Here is a 19750-nt window from a genome sequence, read left to right as displayed (position 1 = left end):
CATCACTGGATTGTTGCTGAGAGATACGGCGTTGCCGGCCAGGGCAAGTCTCCGCTCACCAGGGTGCCGGCGCTGTAGCAACTTAGCGCCAGCACAGATTCGACCAGCCATTCTCGGCGCGGTCGACATCCCATCAGCTCATCCAATTCGATAGTAGCATCCTCGTACGTAGGCGACGTACTGCGTCGAAGTTCGACTCGAACCTCCCGTTGCACCGACCAGCAAACTCGTAGCACGCGTCTAGCAAGCAACAGTCACTTGCTGGTTTTGCCTAAGAGATCTGCTCACCTGATTGCACTTGCTGTCGCGCGTGGATCGGCCAGATAATAGCTGCGTGTCCTCGACTCCAAACTCGAACGCCTCAAGCAGATTCCGTAATGCTGATGGAGCACCGCCACATACAAGGACGACCGAGCTGGGCCTCACTGTACTCGACCACAGGCGCGCCTTCTACCACGGCCGCCGCCAACACCTCGCTACTGTACGATGTGCTGCGTCCGGCTGCCTATTCGAATGAGAACTCGCAGTACCAACCTCAGCAGCAGCCACCACAGTACCAGCTGGACCAGGATAATCAATATCGATACCCCTCGCGCCAAACATTCTTGCCTCCCCCACCACGCGACGACCCGCTCGCCCCAAGCGTCAGTCGGCTGCGGTATCTCCCACCCGGTTTGCCGCGCCCGATGATCGGCGGGTCCCTGTCACCCCACTATAGGACGATAGACAAGACATCACCAGTGTCGGCGGTTGTCACGCCCAGCTTCGTGATTGCCAAGCCTGGGGGCCCGACGACACCAAAACGTGCCACGGACGAGGAGCGAAGAGCGAAGCATCGGGAAGCCCAGCGGCGGTTTGTGAAGCGGAAGAAGGTGAGACCCACTAGGTGATTCCTGCGGAATTAATTCTCCACTCTGACTAAGATTCCCTGTGTGTGTATCTGGATTGTATCGGTTAGATCGAGATGCTGCAGCTGAAGCAGTTGGCAGTGGAGCTTGAGAAGCGACATGGTCTACTACAAGTAGTTAGCGAGCGAGAGACCCTGGTCCGTGAAAACCAAGTCTTGGTGCAGCAACTAGCAGAAGCACAGAAGGAGAAGAGCCGTGAGTCCCCGACCAGCGCGAACCAGCTCGTCTACGAGGTAGGGCTTCACCTTTATTACTCATTTCGGTGCAAACAGGCTGACTGTAATGATGTCAAACAGGAGGTGAAGGTAAAGGAGGAAACGCCGGGAAAAGATATCCAGGATATAGGTGACTCTTGTCAAGAGATCAAGTGGGAGACACGGAAATTCGAGTGGTGAACTACTGTACCTCGCCGAATCAGAACTACCGTTCTTCTAATAAAGTTACATGTATCCGACAGTAGAAGTTTTTTTTTAAAGCTGTTTAGGAGGAGCACATTAGATGACACAGGATTTCTTTTTCAATGTAAGGAGAAGTTATTTCTTCTGATACATTAGAGTTGTCAACTTCGACTCTTCTCTTTAGTTCTCAGATCTGCTTGCCACATTGTCAAGCTTCACAACTAGCAAATCTCGCTGCATTGTTTAGTGCCAACTTATTACATCTTGGTCACCTCCACCAATGCAGCTTAAGCTAAAAGATCTAAGGATCCATGCTATCGCGCGAAAACATCTCTTTGGCAATGATCATGCGCTGAATTTGGGACGTACCCTCGTAAATCTGGTAAATCTTGGCGTCACGGAACAGCTTCTCGACAGGGTACTCCGTGTTGAAGCCAGCGCCACCAAAGATCTGAATGGCATCCGTGGTCACCTGGTTGGCGTGGTCGCCAGCGAAGCGCTTGGCCATGGACGCGTACATGGTGTTCTTGCGACCACAGTCAATCTCGTACGCAGCCTTGTACGTCAGCTGTCGGCCAGCCTCAATACCCGTGGCCATATCGGCCAACATGAACTGGATGGCCTGGTGCATGGCAATTGGTGCGCCCATTGTCTTACGCTCCAGCGCATACTTGCGCGCCTCGTCAAAAGCACGACGCGCCAACCCAACAGCGCCGATGGCTACGGGCGGACGTGTGATATCGAAGGCCTGCATGGCGATCTTGAAGCCATAGCCAACGTCGCCCAACACGTTCTCTTCCGGCACCGCGACATCTTCAAAGGAGATGCCGCGCGTGTCCGAGCAACGCTGGCCAATATTAATTTCCTTACGGCCGACAGTAATACCGGGCGTGTCGGCGTCCACGATAAAGCCCGTGAAGGCCGAGCCAGCGTTTGCATTCGGGTCAGTCTTGGCCAGTACAAAGTACCACTTGGCCACGCCACCGTTGGTGATCCACATCTTGGACCCATTAATAACCCAGTTGTCGCCTTTCTTAACGGCCGTCGTCTTGGCACCGGCCACGTCAGAGCCGGCACCGGGCTCGGTGACACAGTAGGCGGCCTGCACAGGCTCCTCCACGAGACGGCCCAGATACTTCCGGTTCTGCTCGTCCGAGCCGGCCACCAGCAGTGGGGCTGTGGCTAGGCCGTTCGCTTCCATGGCCGTCGCCATACCTGTGCAGCCGTAGGCCAGTTCTTCGCCGATGATGCAACCGTCCAGCGAGCCGAGGCCCAGGCCGCCGAACTTCTCAGGCACGTGCGTGTTGACGAGCCCGAGTTCCCAGGCCTTCTCGAAGATCTCCTGTGGGTACTCCATAGTCTGGTCGTAGTGCTTTTCCTTAGGGATCATTTCCTCGCGGGCAAACTTGCGGGCCAACTGCTGGAACTCGCGCTGGTCGTCCGACAGCTTGAGCGAAAAGGCAGAGAACTTGGAGTCATCAATATGTTGGCCCAGGGCGAAGCTGCGCGTGCCCGTGGGGTGTAGTAGGCGAGAGGCGTGGCGGAGGGTCTTCGCTGGGAGCATCGTTGCCAAAGGACGTCAGATTCTCAAATGCCGAGCACCTGTTCCCGTTGCTATGTGAAAAACCGACGTGCAAAAAGACGTTAGCTGTAGAACATGAATAACCTGTTATAACGTATACAGTGATCAATTATTAATATATGAAGTCTTCTTGACTTAATACAGAAACTTTCGGAGTTCAAAACCTAATATGAAATAAGGGAGTGACCAACTTCAACAACAAAGATGCAAATACGTTTTCAACGCACTCGTCATCCTAGAAACTTACGATGCCAGCATCGTCAACGGCTCGCCAACATGAGCGCTATCATTGCTGCTGCGAATGCCATCAGCGATAATTGCTGTGGACGTATTCTTGCTGCGTCGCTACATCCGCATCGAGCTGCTTGCTCTCTCAGGACGCCAAAGTTGTCGTTCCAGTAGCCGTTGACTGTGTGTGCGGGATCGAAGAACTGATCTTGCGGCGCGTAAACACCGTCACACTGCTCGTACATGGCGTCGATGAGAGACTGACACTTGGGCAGACATTCGAAGCTTGTCGGGTCACAAGCCAAGCACGACCCGTACGTGGAACCGTTACCTTCTGCAGCAAGCTGCTCAGCTGCAAACCCACAAGTAGCCCACGACTCACCTTCAGGTGACGGGTTGATATACGAGGAAGCGTCAGCCTTCTTCGCAGTGTTGAGCAGTAGAACGGTGAATAGAATCCACCCCGAGCAATGGAGCGGTTTGTGAACAGCCTTACTAAGCGCAGTCTTCATTTCGTCGAGATGACTAAGCTGCCGAGGCTCACAAAGCAAAAAAAGTATTTTTATCACACGACACAAATGGATTTAAGTCAACAAAAATGATTCTCACATTTGCCGACAACAGCAACTTTTGTTTCGTCGTGCAACCATGTTGCCTTTTGTTGCTCTCTAGTAGCTGCGGCCCCAGAGCACCCAGCACTTGGCCGGCTTGCCACTAATGAAGCACTTGGTGTCTGCAGTCACTGGGCTCTCGTCGTTCTTCTTGTAGGGAATGCATAGCGTCTTTGCAGCAGCACTGGTGGCCGTGTTCTCGGCCTCATCCTCCAGACCCATGAGAGCCAGCGACTCCTCGCGCGACTTGGTCTTGACGATCTCCTCCCACTCGATCTCGTCGCAGAATGGAGTCAGAGCCATGCAGCCGTCCTGGAGAGAAGGCACAAAGTCCTTCCAGTCGGTCACTTCGCGGATGTGGCCGTCGCGCTGGGCCGTGGCACGCTCCAGCATTTCCTGCTGGATCTGCTCCAACAGGGCCGGGATACGGGTGGCCAACTCGGCCTCAGGGATGTCCTCCTTGGCTCCGTTGTCACGACGCACCACACGCACCTGTTTCTTTGCGATATCCTTGGGGCCGACCTCGAAACGGAGAGGAACACCCTTCAGCTCCCAGTGGTTGTACTTCCAGCCGGGCGTGTATACACAACGCTTGTCGGCTTCGATACGGACGCCGGCGTCGGCCAACTTGGCCACGATCTCGTCGGCCTTGGCGAAGATCTCTTCCACTTCGTCCTGGTTCTTGAACGGGATAGGCACCACAATGACCTGCGTAGGGGCCACACGGGGAGGCAATACCAGACCCTTGTCGTCACCATGGACCATGATCATCACGCCCAGCGAGCGAGTGGTAAAACCCCACGAGTTTTGCCACGGGATGAGCTTCTTGCCGTCCTCGTACTCGGCCGTAATGCCGAACATCTTGCCAAAGTTCTGGCCAAGCATGTGCGAGGTCGCGGCCTGGATACCACGGCCTGTGGCCGGGATAAAGCCCTCGATCGTCGTGGTGTAGTCTGCGCCGGCAAATTTCTCCTTTTCAGTCTTCACACCCTTAATCATCGGCACGGCGAGCAGCTCCTCGTAACATGCCGCGTAGAAATCCAACACAGCACGCACTTCCTCGTCGGCCTCTTCCTTCGTGGCGTGGGCCGTGTGGCCTTCTTGCCACAAGAACTCACGTGTGCGCAGGAAAGGCGTGGGGTTCTTAAACTCCCAACGGACCACGTTGTTCCACTGGTTGAGCTTCATAGGAAGATCACGGTGGCTCCGGATCCAGTTCTTAAACGCCGGGTACATGATGGTCTCACTGGTGGGACGGATGGCGATAGGGTCCTTCAACTCCGAGTTGCCGGACTTGGTAACCCAGGCCACTTCGGGGGCGAATCCCTCCAAATGATCCTTCTCCTTCTCCAGCTTTTCCTTCGTGACGAACATGGGGAAGTAGCAGTTCTTGACGCCAATAGCCTTAAGGTTACGGTCCAGAAACTGCTGCACACGCTCCCAGATCTCGTACGAGTATGGTCGAAGGATGTAGCAGCCGGAAACGTCGTAGTAGTCGATCATACCGGACTTGGTGATGGCGTCCGTGTACCAATCGGCAAAGTTGGCCTTCTTCGTGACCGACATTCCTTCGTTGGTCTTCTGCTCCACGGGTTTCTTCTTCTCCTCCTTCTTGGCCTTAGGGGCCTTCACCTTCTCAGTCGTGGCCGATGTTTCCTCCGTCTGAGCGGCAAAGTCCACAACAATAGGCTCGTGGTTGTAGTGCTTGACGAACTTTAGCAGATCGTCCGACTTGATACTGTACGTCTGGTCGTTACGCAGCGGGTGGCAATTCACCTGCGTGGTGTCCAGCAGCGCCTTGTCCAGTACGAATCGCACCTCGGTTTTGGTGTCGTGCATGACACAAAGGGGCGAGACGGAGCCCTTGGTCACTTTAAGCGTATTGGCCAGCACATCTTCGGTGGCAAAGCGCAAGTTCCACTTCTTACCGCCGATGCCGGCCGCGTGTAAACGTGCACCGAGTTTCTTAGTGTCCACAACGGTAGTGGGGGCGGCCGTGACGAGGAAAAGGCCCTCCTTTTTGTCCTTAAACACGAGGTTTTTCGTCGAAAGGCCTGGCAAGTGGCTCAATTCGGCGATCACATCCTCAGTGGTGGGAAGTTCGCGGTGCTCGTGCTTCTCGTACGCAATCGAGAGCGACGAGAGCGCGGCGGCGACCTCAACGTCGGCCACGGACTTGTCCAGCGTCGCCATGAAGCTAGGGAGACGGAAGCTGGGAGCCAAAATGGAGAGCTTCTCGGAATGCTTGGATGCGCCAGTAGTCCACTGTCCGGGATTGAACAGTCGTTAATGCAAGATGACTGAATTGAACTATAGATGATAAAAACGAGGCGAGAAAGGTCGGACACCACAAGATTGATGACGATGTGGGCCACACAGTGATACACTGAGTGATGGCTTCAACTGTGGAAAAGGCAACTTCGTTACCAGGGTACATGTAGTAGGATTCTCGTTATGCTTATCCGGCAGTGGCAAGCGTTGACAAACAGGGCAAATGCTGCTGTCGTGCGACATCGATCACTGCTAATTACACAGCCCGTGTCAATCGCTTAACGACTGCTCCCGGGCCGTCCATTCCTCTTTTGCAGTGACAACATTTCTCGGACGCGCTTCGGTTGTACTCGGCAAAACAATCAGTCGTTCTTGAGGCGGTGTTGCAGTCTTGCACCGCGAAAAAGGTTAACCGCTACGGATGAATTCATTTTGGTACATGTAATTTGTAGTGCAATCCGTTTGCAGCGTATTGTCATCTCGCGTACCGCAAACCACTCAAGCGGATTTCGGTGAAGCAAACGCTTGGCCTCCTCCGAATTTCAAACCGAGCGCTGCGGAGCTCGCAAGTCAAGCCCAAGCGTTGGCGCTCACAGCATGGGAGCTGCCACAACCCCACGGCAGGCATGAAAGTGATGATCCCGGCCGGTGCCAGCTGGCAGTTCATGCGGAAAAGGCTAAACGATGGGGACTTATCTATCGAGGCGGAGGAATAGTCAGTCCGCTGCCACGTACGCATCGCACAAGCGGTTTCCCCCTTTGACCCGCGAAGACGATGAAGCTCCTGCTCGCAACGACCGCGGTGGTGGCAGCTTTGGCCTGTAGTCTGTCAGTCGTGGAGGCGCTGGACCGTGACAAGATGCTGGACGTGGTAGGAACGGTGCACGGCAACCGCCACATTGTTGTCCAGTACGATGACCTGGCAGAGGATCGCGAGGAGCGCAAGTGCTACGGTCACTTTACACGCGATATCGACCCGGTGTGCGGCTCAAATGGCAAGAAGTACACGAACCTCAGCATGTTTAACTACCGCAAGTGCATGATGAAGATCCAGGAGGACACCGAGATCCAGCTCGTCGATATGGACTTCTGCAAGGACGCCGAAATGGAAGACATGGAACACATTGACGAAGATTCGTAGACGAGCGAGGCACTAGGGACTTGTCCAACGGCAACTGACCGGTCATTTGCTATGGGGGCCCTAGAAGCGTAATGGAGACCTTGGCCGTCCACCAAGAGTTTTATGTGACGATGCCGTCCCGGGAGACTGAGGCGCTTAGGGGCGTAGTGATGCCGCCTGCACATTAGGTGGCGGCAGGCACGCGTCCGTGTATAAATATTCAGCAACATGAAATAAGTCTATTCAATGCGGTTTCGGTCATTGGCTTCCGAAGGTGAGTTGGTCACCACCGAGGCGAACAGATCCCATGAGCCAAAAGCAGTAACAACGCGACACCCGTGCCATACGCTGAAAATTGGCCAGTTGGTTAATTGCATCGAACAACGGTGGCGGCGAAGACTTCCAGAGCTATTATCTCGTGGCGCGGTACGGGAGGAATCGGACCAAAATGAAGGCGATTGTTGTCATGACAGCGGTGACAGCGCTAGTAGCGGTTTGCTCAACTGTGGTGAACGCAACTCCACAAGAGAAGATGCTTCGTGTGGTGAGCGAAGTGCACGCGCATCCGGATGTATTTGTGAATGGCGAGGAGAAGCGAGCAAAGCGACATGGACACTGTCACGACACAGGTGCGACGAACGAGGACCCCGTGTGCGCATCCAACGGCAAGCAGTATTTAAACGACGAGGTCTTTCAGTTCCACAAGTGCCTCATCCAGGCAGAGTACGGAGAGATCATTGATATCGTGGACATGGATATCTGCAAGAACGCCAAGAAGGAGGACGACGAGCACCCAGACGTTCCTGACATCGACTACATGTAAGAGCTAGTCGTCGGTGGAGTATTGGGCGAGCTGTAAACCGGCCAGGCGACGTCTACGACGACGGAGACGGTCGAAATGTTATTGGAGCAAGTAAGGTACCGGTATGTTTCGCTTTGGATAGAGCGGGTGCAGCCCGACAAAGCTAGCATCCATTGTACCATAATGCAACTAAGCTTACTTTTAAACATGAATGAAGCATCGAAATGGCTACGTTTGCGAGGCATACCGGTATGTACTGTGGCAGATCTCGATAATTTCACGACACCATCATAAGGAAGCGCTTGCTTCTGCTGTTCACGTACAGTACAACACTCAGTTTTTTTGTAAGCACCGCCCTCACTATAGAATTTCCTCGTGTCAAGCAAATACGTCATTTCCACAATCCTTGGGGGTCAAACGAACAAATACATTAGTGAGAGCTTATGCAATGACCATCAGCTCGATCCGAAAAGGGACGAGGAGAGGCGGGTATTTCTTGACTGCTTGCTGCTTGTTCTCCAAATACGAAGTGAGAGAGCTCGCCACGTGTGGTCAGCAACAAGCAGGAGCAGTGTATACCGGTACCGTTTCGGTATACCGGTACTAAAAAAAACTGGTGTGGAAAACACAATTCCCTTGCTTCGCTCTGCTTCGCTATGGATGAATATCATCACTTATCGGACCTCACTAAGGCGTATTATCAGTTTTAATGGCCAATCATATATTTATTTGCTTTGGATAACCAATCATATCCAAATAATGTGTCAGTCTTGGCCAATCAATCTGCCAAGGGTTAGGTTGGTCATCTAAACTCCACATCGGACGTATTAGGTCCGAGGGGCACGGAAAATATTTGTATCCCTTTACAAATATTATGATGTCGGCGTATCACACGCATATTTTCATTTTATCCGACCGGCGTAATCAATTCAGTACAATTGACTCCATAAGCGCTTCTAAATTTTGTTGTATTTATACCGTAGCAATGTCGTGAAAGCGCTTAAATGACGACATGATTAAGAGCCTCTGTGATGGCGAGATGCAGTAGCTACAGTTGTAGCTTCTACACTGCATATTCCTATTATTGTACCCGTTTTTAAATAGACGTTGATAATTTACGTCAATTACTCGGATATAGTTTACATTATTTAACGCTCGCTAGCCACACACAACTACTATTAGCATCTAGCTCTACATCGACACGACCAGCGGTAGCTAGGTGGCCTGACGAAACCACCGGAGTCCGCCCTTCGAAGTGCCACATGAAGGCACGCACCCAACGGGCAGCCTGCCGCCCGCCCTGCCGGGTAAGACATCGCAGCCCTTGACGCTTCGCCCGCTGCTGATATCCCCTTCGCTTCTTCCGTCTTTGAGCTCCTTCCTATCCTTGCTGCCGCCATTCTTGTCGCCGCCGCCACCCTCCTGCTGCATGCCGTCGTCGCCACCCTCCTGTCACACGTGCCGACGCCGTCATCGCCCCTCGCCGTCTCCCTCCCCGCCTTCTGCAAAATAATAGTGTTTAGTGTGTGGGCCACAATATCTAATCCATAAACTAATAAATTGGTTTTGAGGGTTGTCAAATAGCGTACCCTAGTTTTGGTACAGGTCCGATAAGGTCATCCGGTCCGATAAATTTTGGTATGGATGAATATCATCACTTATCGGACCTCACTAAGGCGTATTATCAGTTTTAATGGCCAATCATATATTTATTTGCTTTGGATAACCAATCATATCCAAATAATGTGTCAGTCTTGGCCAATCAATCTGCCAAGGGTTAGGTTGGTCATCTAAACTCCACATCGGACGTATTAGGTCCGAGGGGCACGGAAAATATTTGTATCCCTTTACAAATATTATGATGTCGGCGTATCACACGCATATTTTCATTTTATCCGACCGGCGTAATCAATTCAGTACAATTGACTCCATAAGCGCTTCTAAATTTTGTTGTATTTATACCGTAGCAATGTCGTGAAAGCGCTTAAATGACGACATGATTAAGAGCCTCTGTGATGGCGAGATGCAGTAGCTACAGTTGTAGCTTCTACACTGCATATTCCTATTATTGTACCCGTTTTTAAATAGACGTTGATAATTTACGTCAATTACTCGGATATAGTTTACATTATTTAACGCTCGCTAGCCACACACAACTACTATTAGCATCTAGCTCTACATCGACACGACCAGCGGTAGCTAGGTGGCCTGACGAAACCACCGGAGTCCGCCCTTCGAAGTGCCACATGAAGGCACGCACCCAACGGGCAGCCTGCCGCCCGCCCTGCCGGGTAAGACATCGCAGCCCTTGACGCTTCGCCCGCTGCTGATATCCCCTTCGCTTCTTCCGTCTTTGAGCTCCTTCCTATCCTTGCTGCCGCCATTCTTGTCGCCGCCGCCACCCTCCTGCTGCATGCCGTCGTCGCCACCCTCCTGTCACACGTGCCGACGCCGTCATCGCCCCTCGCCGTCTCCCTCCCCGCCTTCTGCAAAATAATAGTGTTTAGTGTGTGGGCCACAATATCTAATCCATAAACTAATAAATTGGTTTTGAGGGTTGTCAAATAGCGTACCCTAGTTTTGGTACAGGTCCGATAAGGTCATCCGGTCCGATAAATTTTGGTATGGAATACACCTTTCCACAATCCTTGGGGGTCAAACGAACAAATACATTAATGAGAGCTTATGCAATGACCATCAGCTCGATCCGAAAAGGGACGAGGAGAGCGGTGCCCCCTTAAGTGGTCATGCATAGAGGCTCCGCTAATGTAGCGTCGAATCCCCCGGTGGGCCTGCCACCATGTTCGCTGAAAGCGTGGTGACGGACTCCTTGCAGATCCTGGTGTAGGTCTTATACGCGTCGGAAACCCAGCGGCCGTGGAACTGGATTGTAAGTGCATCCGTGCCAGATCGGTACATGTGCGTGGCTCCCCCGGCGCGTAGAGAATGAGAGCTGAACCGGCGGGGATCTTCGCCAGTGCGAGCGGCAGCGCCTTTGATGGCTTCGGACACATCTTCGGTCGATACGCAGGCTGGTTGTCCCGAGCGTGAGATGTACACGGCGGCTGGGATGCTTGCAGGGAGATTCGGAGATTCCTCCTGCTTGATGGGCTCCGAACACGGGGCACGGAAACTGGTGACCAGAGCGAGTTAGCATCCTAGTCGTTGGAGCCCCACCTTGATTGGTCTTGGACCCGATCAGGTGAATCCAAACAGCCTGAGCCTGTGACGGACACTGAGTCGGCTGCCCAGCGGTATCCACAACCACGATGTCTTGCGCTCGTAGAGCGAACCACTTGAAGGATCCACCTTGGATGGCTACGATCTCTGATCGTCTCAGAAGAAAGAAGAATGCCAAGCACACTACCCCCCACAGGGCTTGGCCACGGGGATGTTCCATGGCCAGGCCTCGAAAGCATGCTTCTAAGAGGTGGATTGACACGGGTGCCTTGCGGCGTCGGGGCGTGTCGAGACGGCTAATTCCTTTGAGAAGCATGCGGATGTGCGGGTGTTCAATCGGGAACTCACATCCGGAGGCGGCGAAGAAATGGCGAACGCCATGGAGCACCGCCATGATGGAGGCGCTACGGATGGGACCGCCGGATCCAAAGCCAAACTGAAATCCATGTAAAACGAAATCCGATATGTGCTTCACCATATCAGTGAGAGTCATGCCATGAAGCCAGGGAGAAAGTCCTCGTCGCGAAGTCCACCTTTTCCACTTGTTGAAGGCTCGATTGTATTGATCAAACGTGGAGTCGGCAACGGAGTGCGCGCGGAGATATGCTGCCAGATACTGGCTAGGCCTTGAATGTCCGTCTTCGGGGCCACCTGCGACCACCCATGTGTTAGCGAAGCAAACACAGCTGCAAAAGATGGGTTAGCGGGAATACGGGAGCCGGCATCGGCGCGCGTATTATCTGTTCCAGCGACGTGAGACGCTGAAAACCGAAGCCGATATGATGCTTCCCACCAGCTAAGCAGGCGGATCATCACTTGAGCCCTGGGGTTGCGTGAGGCCAGCTTGTTTTGCCATGCGACAGCGGATGAATTGTCGATACGGAAGTGCACGTGCCGCGGTCTGTTGCCGATGAGGCTGCTCGCGGACCATCGTTTTCCCCATGCGTGCACCGCGAAGGCACACGAGAGGAGCTCGCGGAAGTTGATGTCAAAGCCGTTGGCCGCTCCCATTTTGAATTCCGCTATCAGCGATAGCTCGGATGGGGTAAATGCGTAGGTGAGCGCAGTCTTCGCCAATACGTCAAGCGCACACAGCCCGACATCCGACGCGTCCATTTCGACCACAACATCCGGGGGTGGGAGAGCGTTGAAGTATTCCAGAGATACACCGTTTAGCTGAGGGCTGTGCAGAATAAGCCACCACCAGAGCAGGTCTACTCGCATTGCGTCTGTCACGGAGACGCCCTAAAAACGATGGAGTTGTGCCTCACGGTGGCGGAGACGCTGAAGGAACGGTCATGCGGCCCGAATGCAAGTCGCCACATGACGTAAGCTGCCCATTAATGACCGATACGCTTTTCTAGTCAACGTCGGGGAGTGGATAGCTGAAGCGACAATCCTGCGTGCCTTTTGGATCTTGGAAACCGGTAGTGCGACCACTCCATCGACTGAGTCGAACTCCAATCCGAGAACGCGCTGGCGTGTCTTCCAATCAGTGAACTTCTCGATGTTGATGGCGTCAGCGCCCAGAATGGCCACCATTGCGTAACGGAGGGAGCGGTCTATGTCGGAACAGGTCGTTCCTATGTCTGCAGCTACGTTAATGTGGTCATCCACCCAGTGATAATTGAAGAAACCGGCCGGAGAAGCTGCGTTGGTATGGCGGCCATGAACGTGGGAAATCGCTCCGCCGAAAATCTCGTAGAATCCCGGAGAGCCTGTCCATCCGAAAGGCGCGGAAAGCTCGATCACCAGGGCGTTCTCTTCCTCGATCAGCCCGGCAAACAGGTAGACGCTGTTGCTGTCGATGCTAATATTCCGGAAGGCTGTAGCGACGTCGCCCGCCATCACATAGATTGGTACATCGGGGAATTCTTGCTTTGCTTTCAGGATCTCCCGTGCTACCGCGTCGCAGTGGATGTAGTCAGGTTAGGTAATGCTGTCTTGATCGGTGCAATCGTTGATCGATGTTCCTTCAGGATATGACAGATCGTGGATCGTACGTCCGGAAACCGTGCTGTCCTCGCCTCCCTTGTCCACGACGCCGAAGGGACTAATGATTATCTCTGGCCACTGCTTCAGAAGATCCATGTCGAGGACCAGGCACCTCCCAGCATCTTGCTCTTTCCTGATATTCTTGCGTAAGATATTAATTCTGCCCCGAGCCGAGCCATGATTCACTGGGCGATCTGACTGCCGAGGTGGTGTTTCTTTTAGCTGGACTTCGACACCTTCTTGAGCAATCTTCTGCATCTGCGCCAAGTGCTTATATTCTCTGCACAGTTCGCCAAGAACCGCTGGAACCAAATTCTTGTTCGGACGGTAATCCCGCTCCGTTTGTCCCCGAACCAGCTCCACGAACGCCGGTAGCAGTAAAGCTGAACGGCGTGCGAGCTCCGACAGAGAGCGTTGCAATGGCTTATTAAGCACGTATACAGGTCCATCAGCGCCTTCTTGCGTTGTAGGGAAATCAGGCGCTGGTAGCTTTATGCCGAAGCTGACCATGGCCTTCCCGAGCGTAGCCGATTGAACTTCTCGATTCAGGTCCCGTCGCCGACGTGCATTCTCATGCATTTGGTCCGCGGTTTGACTTGAGACTACACGGCGACGTGGGGTTCTTTCGATCCGAAGTATGTTTCCTGTGCCATCTCTGTTAGCCGAGTGTAGCTTGTCTGGATTTGCTTGACTTGTACCCGAAGTCGAAGGCATGCTTGTAGATATATCAGGATTCATCGGAATTTGGACCTTGGTAGACTTCGTATTATCGCGTCGGTCGTTTCGTCGTATATTCTCGCTAGTGTACAGATCGTCTGACCTGGATGGGCTGCACCCCGGGGGGCGTGTATACGTACACGTGGCGAGCTCTCTCACTTCGTATTTGGAGAACAAGCAGCAAGCAGTCAAGAAATAAAGGGGGCTTCCTACAACATTATCGCACGATGACCACTCAAGCGACCACCGAGGCCACCAGTGCTCCCAACTCGCCGTCGTCCAGGGCCGATAATACCCCTACGGACAGCGTAGCTTCCGCCAGCAGAGACGTCGTCGTCGATGTAACAGGCGGTGACGAGCCGTGGACGGCTACATCTGCGCGTACCACAACGGACCCCCCTCCACCGCGCACCAGCAAGCGTGCTGCGCATCGCGGGACGACCGCTGCCGCGTTAACTGAGGCCCGGAAGGGCAAGAAGAAGGCGACGAAGCGCACCCCTGCGGCGAGTACGGGTCGCAAGAAGCTCGGCGATGGTGAGGACAACACGCCGTCTGACCAAGAGCTCGAGGACAAGGTGGCTCCGCCCAAGTCGAAAAGGTCGAAGAAGGCTCCAGCTTCAACGGAGGTACCGGCGACCAGCGTGCAGCTGCCAGCGTCATCCTTCCCCGAGACAACATCGACACGTCAAGGCTTCGACCTGACGTCGTTCATGGCGTCGTTTGATCCCGGTCATGCCACGGTGACGGATACTGCTGACACGCCGGAGTCACGGCTTGAAGGTGAGGCGGGAGAAGTTGCTGCTACGACACCACGAGGGCCTGTTACGGAAGTCATGACAGAAACTGCGTGCGCTGCGAGAGGAAGTCGTCCGTCTACGCCTCCTCCACGGTTATAACGGTGTTGGTCGGGGAGGGGCTACCCCAGCCATCGTGACAGCGCCCAACTCGAAGGGAGAGCTCCCTCCCCCGGACGTTCGCTTTCTGACAAGCTCAAGCTTCCAAGAAGGTTCCAAGAAGACGAAGGGCGACTACAATCCTCCGCAGGCCCACCTGTTGGCTGCGAGTCGGATGTTCCGGGATTTCGGCCTGAACTCAGGTAAGATTACGTCTGCTATGTCTTTTGTTCTACGGGTACGGGAGCTTGAGTGCGTCAAGTTTTGAGCGACACCGGCCGCGGATTTTGCCGCGCGAGCGAGAAATTTCTCCGGAAGGCCTCCGTTTCGCCAATGAAATCCTCTCCTTACCTGCTGATGTACCGGGTTCATCGCTTTCCAGGTTCACCCTAACCTGCGGTGAATCGAGACAAGTGACGTCTTCGGCTATACAGCCTCCTTTGACTATACAGTCCGGGTCGACCATACAGTCACACAAGGCCATACAGCCCCCCTTGACTTTACAGTCCGGGTCGACTATACAGTCACCTCCGGGTATACAGCCACCCTTGACTATACAGTCTGGGTCGGCAATACAGTCACCCACGGGTATACGGCCTGCTTTGACTATACAATCCATGTCGTCTATACAGCCATCTGGTCAGCAACAAGCAGGAGCAGTGTATACCGGTACCGTTTCGGTATACCGGTACTAAAAAAAACTGGTGTGGAAAACACAATTCCCTTGCTTCGCTCTGCTTCGCTACGACTTCGCACACTGCTCGAGCATGAAGACGATTTTCGCGGTGGTTGCTCTATTGTTGGCCTATACACCCGTGGACGCCCTTGTCCGAGATCACAGGCTGCATGTGGTAAGCTCTGTTCACGCGAACGAGCGCGTGTTGGTGAGCGACCAAGAGGAGCGCGAACGGAGTCACGGTCGATGTGTGGATGACGGAACGCGCAATCAAGATCCCGTGTGTGCTTCGAACGGCAAGAAGTACCTCAACATGAACCGCTTTAAGTACAACAAATGCCTCATTAAAGCGGAGGATGGCGAAGACATTACGGTCGTGGACCTGGAGTTCTGCAGAGAGGCGTTACTCGAGGACATCGAGAGCGAGGGGCTCTAACAAGCAGCCAACGACGACTAGCACGGTATCAACTGATTCAACGCCCAAAGTACTATAGCTTTTGTCTAGACAACTCGGGACCGTATTCAAATAATTATCCTTCTTTTTGCTTAGCACGGTGGCAAGTGGTTGCGCTGGAGTACTATCAATCGCCGGTCCTCTCCTCCGATGGCATTCCAGAGCTTTCGTGGAGTTTTGTCCTTCGGCGGCACCGGTGCCTGGTGTTTGCAGTAAAACAACGGCGATTCTGCAGACCCCAAACCGAGACCCAAGGGTGGTAGTCCTTCTGTTGGGTACTGACACTCTTCACTCGAAATAATCGAGCTATCCGTATTTCCATTAGAAGGCCGGCTTTTTGTAAGTGACGTTCGTGGGCTCGGGCCGAGTGTCTGGAGTACCAATGGTGCTGCAGGAATCTGACATCTCTTTCGTCGGTACGACAGTCCTCGCAGCGGAGCTCGCATGAGTTTCTGGTACGGAGACAGTGGTCTGGATACAAGTGAGCTCTAAGATATATTTTGCCAGTCGTTTGAAAGCAAAATACTTACAGAATTGTGTCACGCCAGTCCTTTTCCTGTTGATCGGCGATGGGGTCGTTCGACTTCATCTGACACGATACAGAGGGAGCAAAGCATTGAAACGTTGGACTACGAGCGAGAAAATCGATGTATGAACATGCGCTTGTATTACCTGACGTTCCGAAGTGGTATTGCTGAAGTCGCCTCGACGGCTTGAAGATACTCTTCCTAGAGAATTGAGGCTACGCAACACAGGCGGTCGATTCGCGGCTTCAATGGGTCGCTGGATGACATGTGCCAGAAGTTGTTTCGCCGACGTTTCGGGGTCCGGGGGTCTGAACGGCAATATTATCTTCTGTTGCGACGGTAATTCAAGCGTGAAATCCTCCATCGTTGCAATTTGCTGATTCGAAGGTACGGACAGGAGTGTTGGTGTGCTTACAGCACTTTCAACTTGATCGCTTACTTCAATCTTTGCATCTTGTGTAGTGCCTTGAATCCGTCGTCGCAGCGGTGGCTTCGGTATTTTTTCAGGTAAAATATCGCGCCTCGATATAAAGAAGGTTCCTTTTGCGAGCCCAGCCAACAAATCGCCATTCGCATTGAGGAAAGAGAGACTGCTGACTGCGGTGGCTAATGTGACTTGGCGAAGGAGATTTCGCTGTTGGTCCCAGACTTTGACAATAGCGTCGACACTGACGGTCAAAACCAGGAACTTTTCATCCAGAAAGTCACCGGCGCTCACAGTTGTATTGTGGTGGTCGTCTGTACCCATAAACGCTTCAACACCTGCAGCTTGGTAGCCAACTGCGTGCAAAACGACGCGACCATCATCGTACCCGGTTAAAATAATCTCGGACAGTGGCGATAGCGCGAATATCGTCGGTTTCTGACCGAGTTCGAGCACATGACGCAGCGCAAACTCTGGCTGGAGACTCCAGAGTTGCACTCGACCCACAGTATCCAATGTTACTAGCAAAGGAGATGAAGCACTAGCACTAATATCCACAATAGAAGTGTCATGCGCATCTAGCGTTAGCGCAGCGTCACGTCCTCCACGCAAACCTGTATGCCAGAAAAGTAGCTGACCGAAGTCACTGCCGCACGCTATCCACTCCCACTCGGACTGAATTAAACAATTGCGACGTAGAAGTGGAGGTACGGGTGGTACCGTAGTCCCTGAACCAAAGTGGGACTGCCGGCGGTGTCGTGCTGATCTCCCGGTTCTCGCTTGCGGACGAACCGCATTAAAAATTGGCGGGAATGGACACACGCAAATACAACGCAGAGCTGTGCCGGTGTTGGCATTGCCTTGACCACCTGAAAAGTTGTTAAAGCTCTCGGGTGTTTCGGTGTTGTCATCCAGGGGGCTTCGTGCACTACTTCCGCCTGGTTCCCTGGCGATCATCGATGAGTTGAGATCAATCACGCGTTCCACGCTGCTGGTCGTGGCTTCTGCACCGTCTTGCGATTCGATTTCGTCGTTGTTGCCATCGTCGTCTGTAGACTTTCGGTTGTGTGGACGAGGAGATGCATTTACAATAAGCAGCTTTTGGCTGCTTAGTAAGAGAAACAAATGTTGCGAAACTGGATGAAGAGCGACAGCTACAAGATCCAAAGCCTGTTCGTCGGGAATCCACGCGAAGCTGGGCGCTTCGTTTTGCATACGACCTGCGAACACGCGGATCGTTTTATCCATACAGACTACAAGGACAAGCTGCTTGGTTTTTGCTGCCGAATCTCCCTCTTCTTCTTCATCTGAGTATGAACTTCTTCTACCCTTGTTTTTCTCAGTGACTTCACTTTCAAGACGACCTTTACTCAGGCCTTTCACGGGGGACACTACACGCTGTAATATACAGACGGGCACTTGGCACGGCTGGTGTTCTTTTAGAATGGACTGGATGTTGTAGATCTTAATTGTATTACGAAGCTGACAGCAGAATCGATCGGCCAGTTCTGCCTCAGTTGTGCGAGAACTCGCTGGGGCGAGCAGCTGCAACGCATACACGCTGTGGCCAACGTTGAGACGGTGAGCTTGACGGCGCGCCTCGAGGTCCCACAGTCGCACAGAACCATCGAGGGAGCTCGAGATTATGAGACGGGACGCCGTGTGCTCTGTCAAACTTGTGATTGCTTGCGTATGGTCCTTGAAGACGTGGACGATCGAGTTGGGGTGGAGCGAGAGCACAACGATAGCGCCGCTGCTGGTACCGCAGACGAGATACTTGGCGCGTTCTTGCACGATGAAGGCTGTCAAAGTGCCGTGGTCGGATGGGAACAGGTCGTCCCAGCGTTCAAGATGAGTCCCGTCGACGGTGTTGAAGACGTCGATCCAGTTTCTAGTCTGTGCGTACAGCCGTACGCTCTCCGGGCCAAGTCGTAATCGTTCCACCCAACCGGCACGCCCCCGTGAAGTTTTCGGCGACTTAAGCGGTTTCTTTCGACTCGAATGGGTCACTGCAGTGCCATGGAAGAATACCGGCAGATGAGTGAACTCATAGTGAGCGTTGAGAGCTCCTTCGGGCATTGCTGACGGTCGTGGCTTGAACTGCCAGGCTGTACAGCCGTCGACGCCCCCACAGAGCACTCGGTTGTGTCGACCATCAAAGACCATGCTGAGAACGGTGCCACGACCGGTGAAGAGAGCTGCGAGTTCATTCAGATTTGGGTCGTACAAGTGCAGAGCTCCATCAAGTGCCGAGGCAACGAAAATCTGACGAGCATCGACGTATGTGATGGCCTGGATGAACCGCGATGTACGAGCGGGCAGACTCACTACGCGAAGCTGACCGCCGCTGTGAGCGCGCCAAAGCCTTAAACAAGTTTCATCCACCGACGCGAAGGTGTCCTGGTGCCGATTGTAGCACACCGCACCGAGAGCGGAGTTGTGGCCGGTGAATTCGTACTCGTCGTAGATCACAGCACTCTGGAACATGGCTGACATCCTTGATGTAGGAGGCGCACCAAGGCAACAGCACGATATATCATTTTGAAACTGCCGTCATATATTTAGGCGAAGGTAAACGGTCAGTTTAGTAGCCCCGATCAAGTGCCGCCTCAACGAAGGGGTACACTGCTTCTTCTCGAGTAACCCACGCGCGCATTTAGATAGCGTGGGTCGCGCTGTGTGTGCTCTCACTCCCCGTCCCCGATTGGCTAAATAATTTTTAAGTAAAATTTCGAAAATGAGCGAGCCAAGATTTCAAAATAAAGTATTTTTATGTTCTTCTGATACTTTATTAATACTTTTTTCGGTTATCCATTCAATAAAAGAGTGCACAATAATGAGGGGCATCTCTCTTGTCGTTAACGCTACAAGTTGTGGCCCACAACGACACTATGGAATTTTGGAAGTGAAAACCACCGTGAAATGAATTGGCATCTACAACGTAATATTAACTCAGCCTTTTAT

The 19750-nt window shown here is 53.2% G+C and overlaps 8 protein-coding genes across 8 annotated transcripts; 3 read left to right on the top strand and 5 right to left on the bottom strand.

Moving 5' to 3' along the window:
* Positions 1-377: 377 nt before the first annotated feature.
* On the top strand, positions 378-1364 carry PITG_09849 (uncharacterized protein; the record flags this gene model as incomplete). The annotated part of the gene is made up of 3 exons (XM_002902364.1): positions 378-872; positions 959-1141; positions 1205-1364. The coding sequence occupies 3 exons, from the start codon at positions 378-380 to the stop codon at positions 1301-1303; spliced, it is 777 nt and encodes a 258-aa protein (XP_002902410.1).
* Positions 1365-1520: 156 nt separating this feature from the next.
* On the bottom strand, positions 1521-2885 carry PITG_09848 (medium-chain specific acyl-CoA dehydrogenase, mitochondrial precursor; the record flags this gene model as incomplete). Its single annotated transcript, XM_002902363.1, has 1 exon — positions 1521-2885. One exon carries the CDS (start codon positions 2868-2870, stop codon positions 1608-1610), a length of 1263 nt encoding a protein of 420 aa, XP_002902409.1.
* A 203-nt stretch (positions 2886-3088) lies between these two features.
* PITG_09847 (sporangia induced hypothetical protein) lies at positions 3089-3628 on the bottom strand (the record flags this gene model as incomplete). Its single annotated transcript, XM_002902362.1, has 1 exon — positions 3089-3628. One exon carries the CDS (start codon positions 3626-3628, stop codon positions 3149-3151), a length of 480 nt encoding a protein of 159 aa, XP_002902408.1.
* A 71-nt stretch (positions 3629-3699) lies between these two features.
* Positions 3700-6241, bottom strand: PITG_09846 (prolyl-tRNA synthetase, putative; the record flags this gene model as incomplete). The annotated part of the gene is made up of 2 exons (XM_002902361.1): positions 3700-5992; positions 6155-6241. The coding sequence occupies 2 exons, from the start codon at positions 6239-6241 to the stop codon at positions 3785-3787; spliced, it is 2295 nt and encodes a 764-aa protein (XP_002902407.1).
* A 532-nt stretch (positions 6242-6773) lies between these two features.
* On the top strand, positions 6774-7139 carry PITG_09845 (uncharacterized protein; the record flags this gene model as incomplete). Its single annotated transcript, XM_002902360.1, has 1 exon — positions 6774-7139. The coding sequence occupies one exon, from the start codon at positions 6774-6776 to the stop codon at positions 7137-7139; it is 366 nt and encodes a 121-aa protein (XP_002902406.1).
* Positions 7140-9068: 1929 nt separating this feature from the next.
* Positions 9069-10335, bottom strand: PITG_09844 (uncharacterized protein; the record flags this gene model as incomplete). Its single annotated transcript, XM_002902359.1, has 4 exons — positions 9069-9078; positions 9197-9369; positions 9883-9952; positions 10181-10335. 4 exons carry the CDS (start codon positions 10333-10335, stop codon positions 9069-9071), a joined length of 408 nt encoding a protein of 135 aa, XP_002902405.1.
* A 5137-nt stretch (positions 10336-15472) lies between these two features.
* PITG_09840 (uncharacterized protein) lies at positions 15473-15817 on the top strand (the record flags this gene model as incomplete). Its single annotated transcript, XM_002902358.1, has 1 exon — positions 15473-15817. One exon carries the CDS (start codon positions 15473-15475, stop codon positions 15815-15817), a length of 345 nt encoding a protein of 114 aa, XP_002902404.1.
* A 339-nt stretch (positions 15818-16156) lies between these two features.
* PITG_09839 (uncharacterized protein) lies at positions 16157-19282 on the bottom strand (the record flags this gene model as incomplete). The annotated part of the gene is made up of 2 exons (XM_002902357.1): positions 16157-16306; positions 16508-19282. 2 exons carry the CDS (start codon positions 19280-19282, stop codon positions 16157-16159), a joined length of 2925 nt encoding a protein of 974 aa, XP_002902403.1.
* Positions 19283-19750: the final 468 nt, after the last annotated feature.

This window comes from Phytophthora infestans, genomic scaffold (genome assembly GCF_000142945.1).
Source record: "Phytophthora infestans T30-4 supercont1.17 genomic scaffold, whole genome shotgun sequence".
Classification (NCBI taxonomy): Eukaryota; Oomycota; class Peronosporomycetes; order Peronosporales; family Peronosporaceae; genus Phytophthora; species Phytophthora infestans.
Note: the sequence above shows the minus strand (reverse complement) of the source record. Positions and strands in the feature narration are given on the sequence as shown.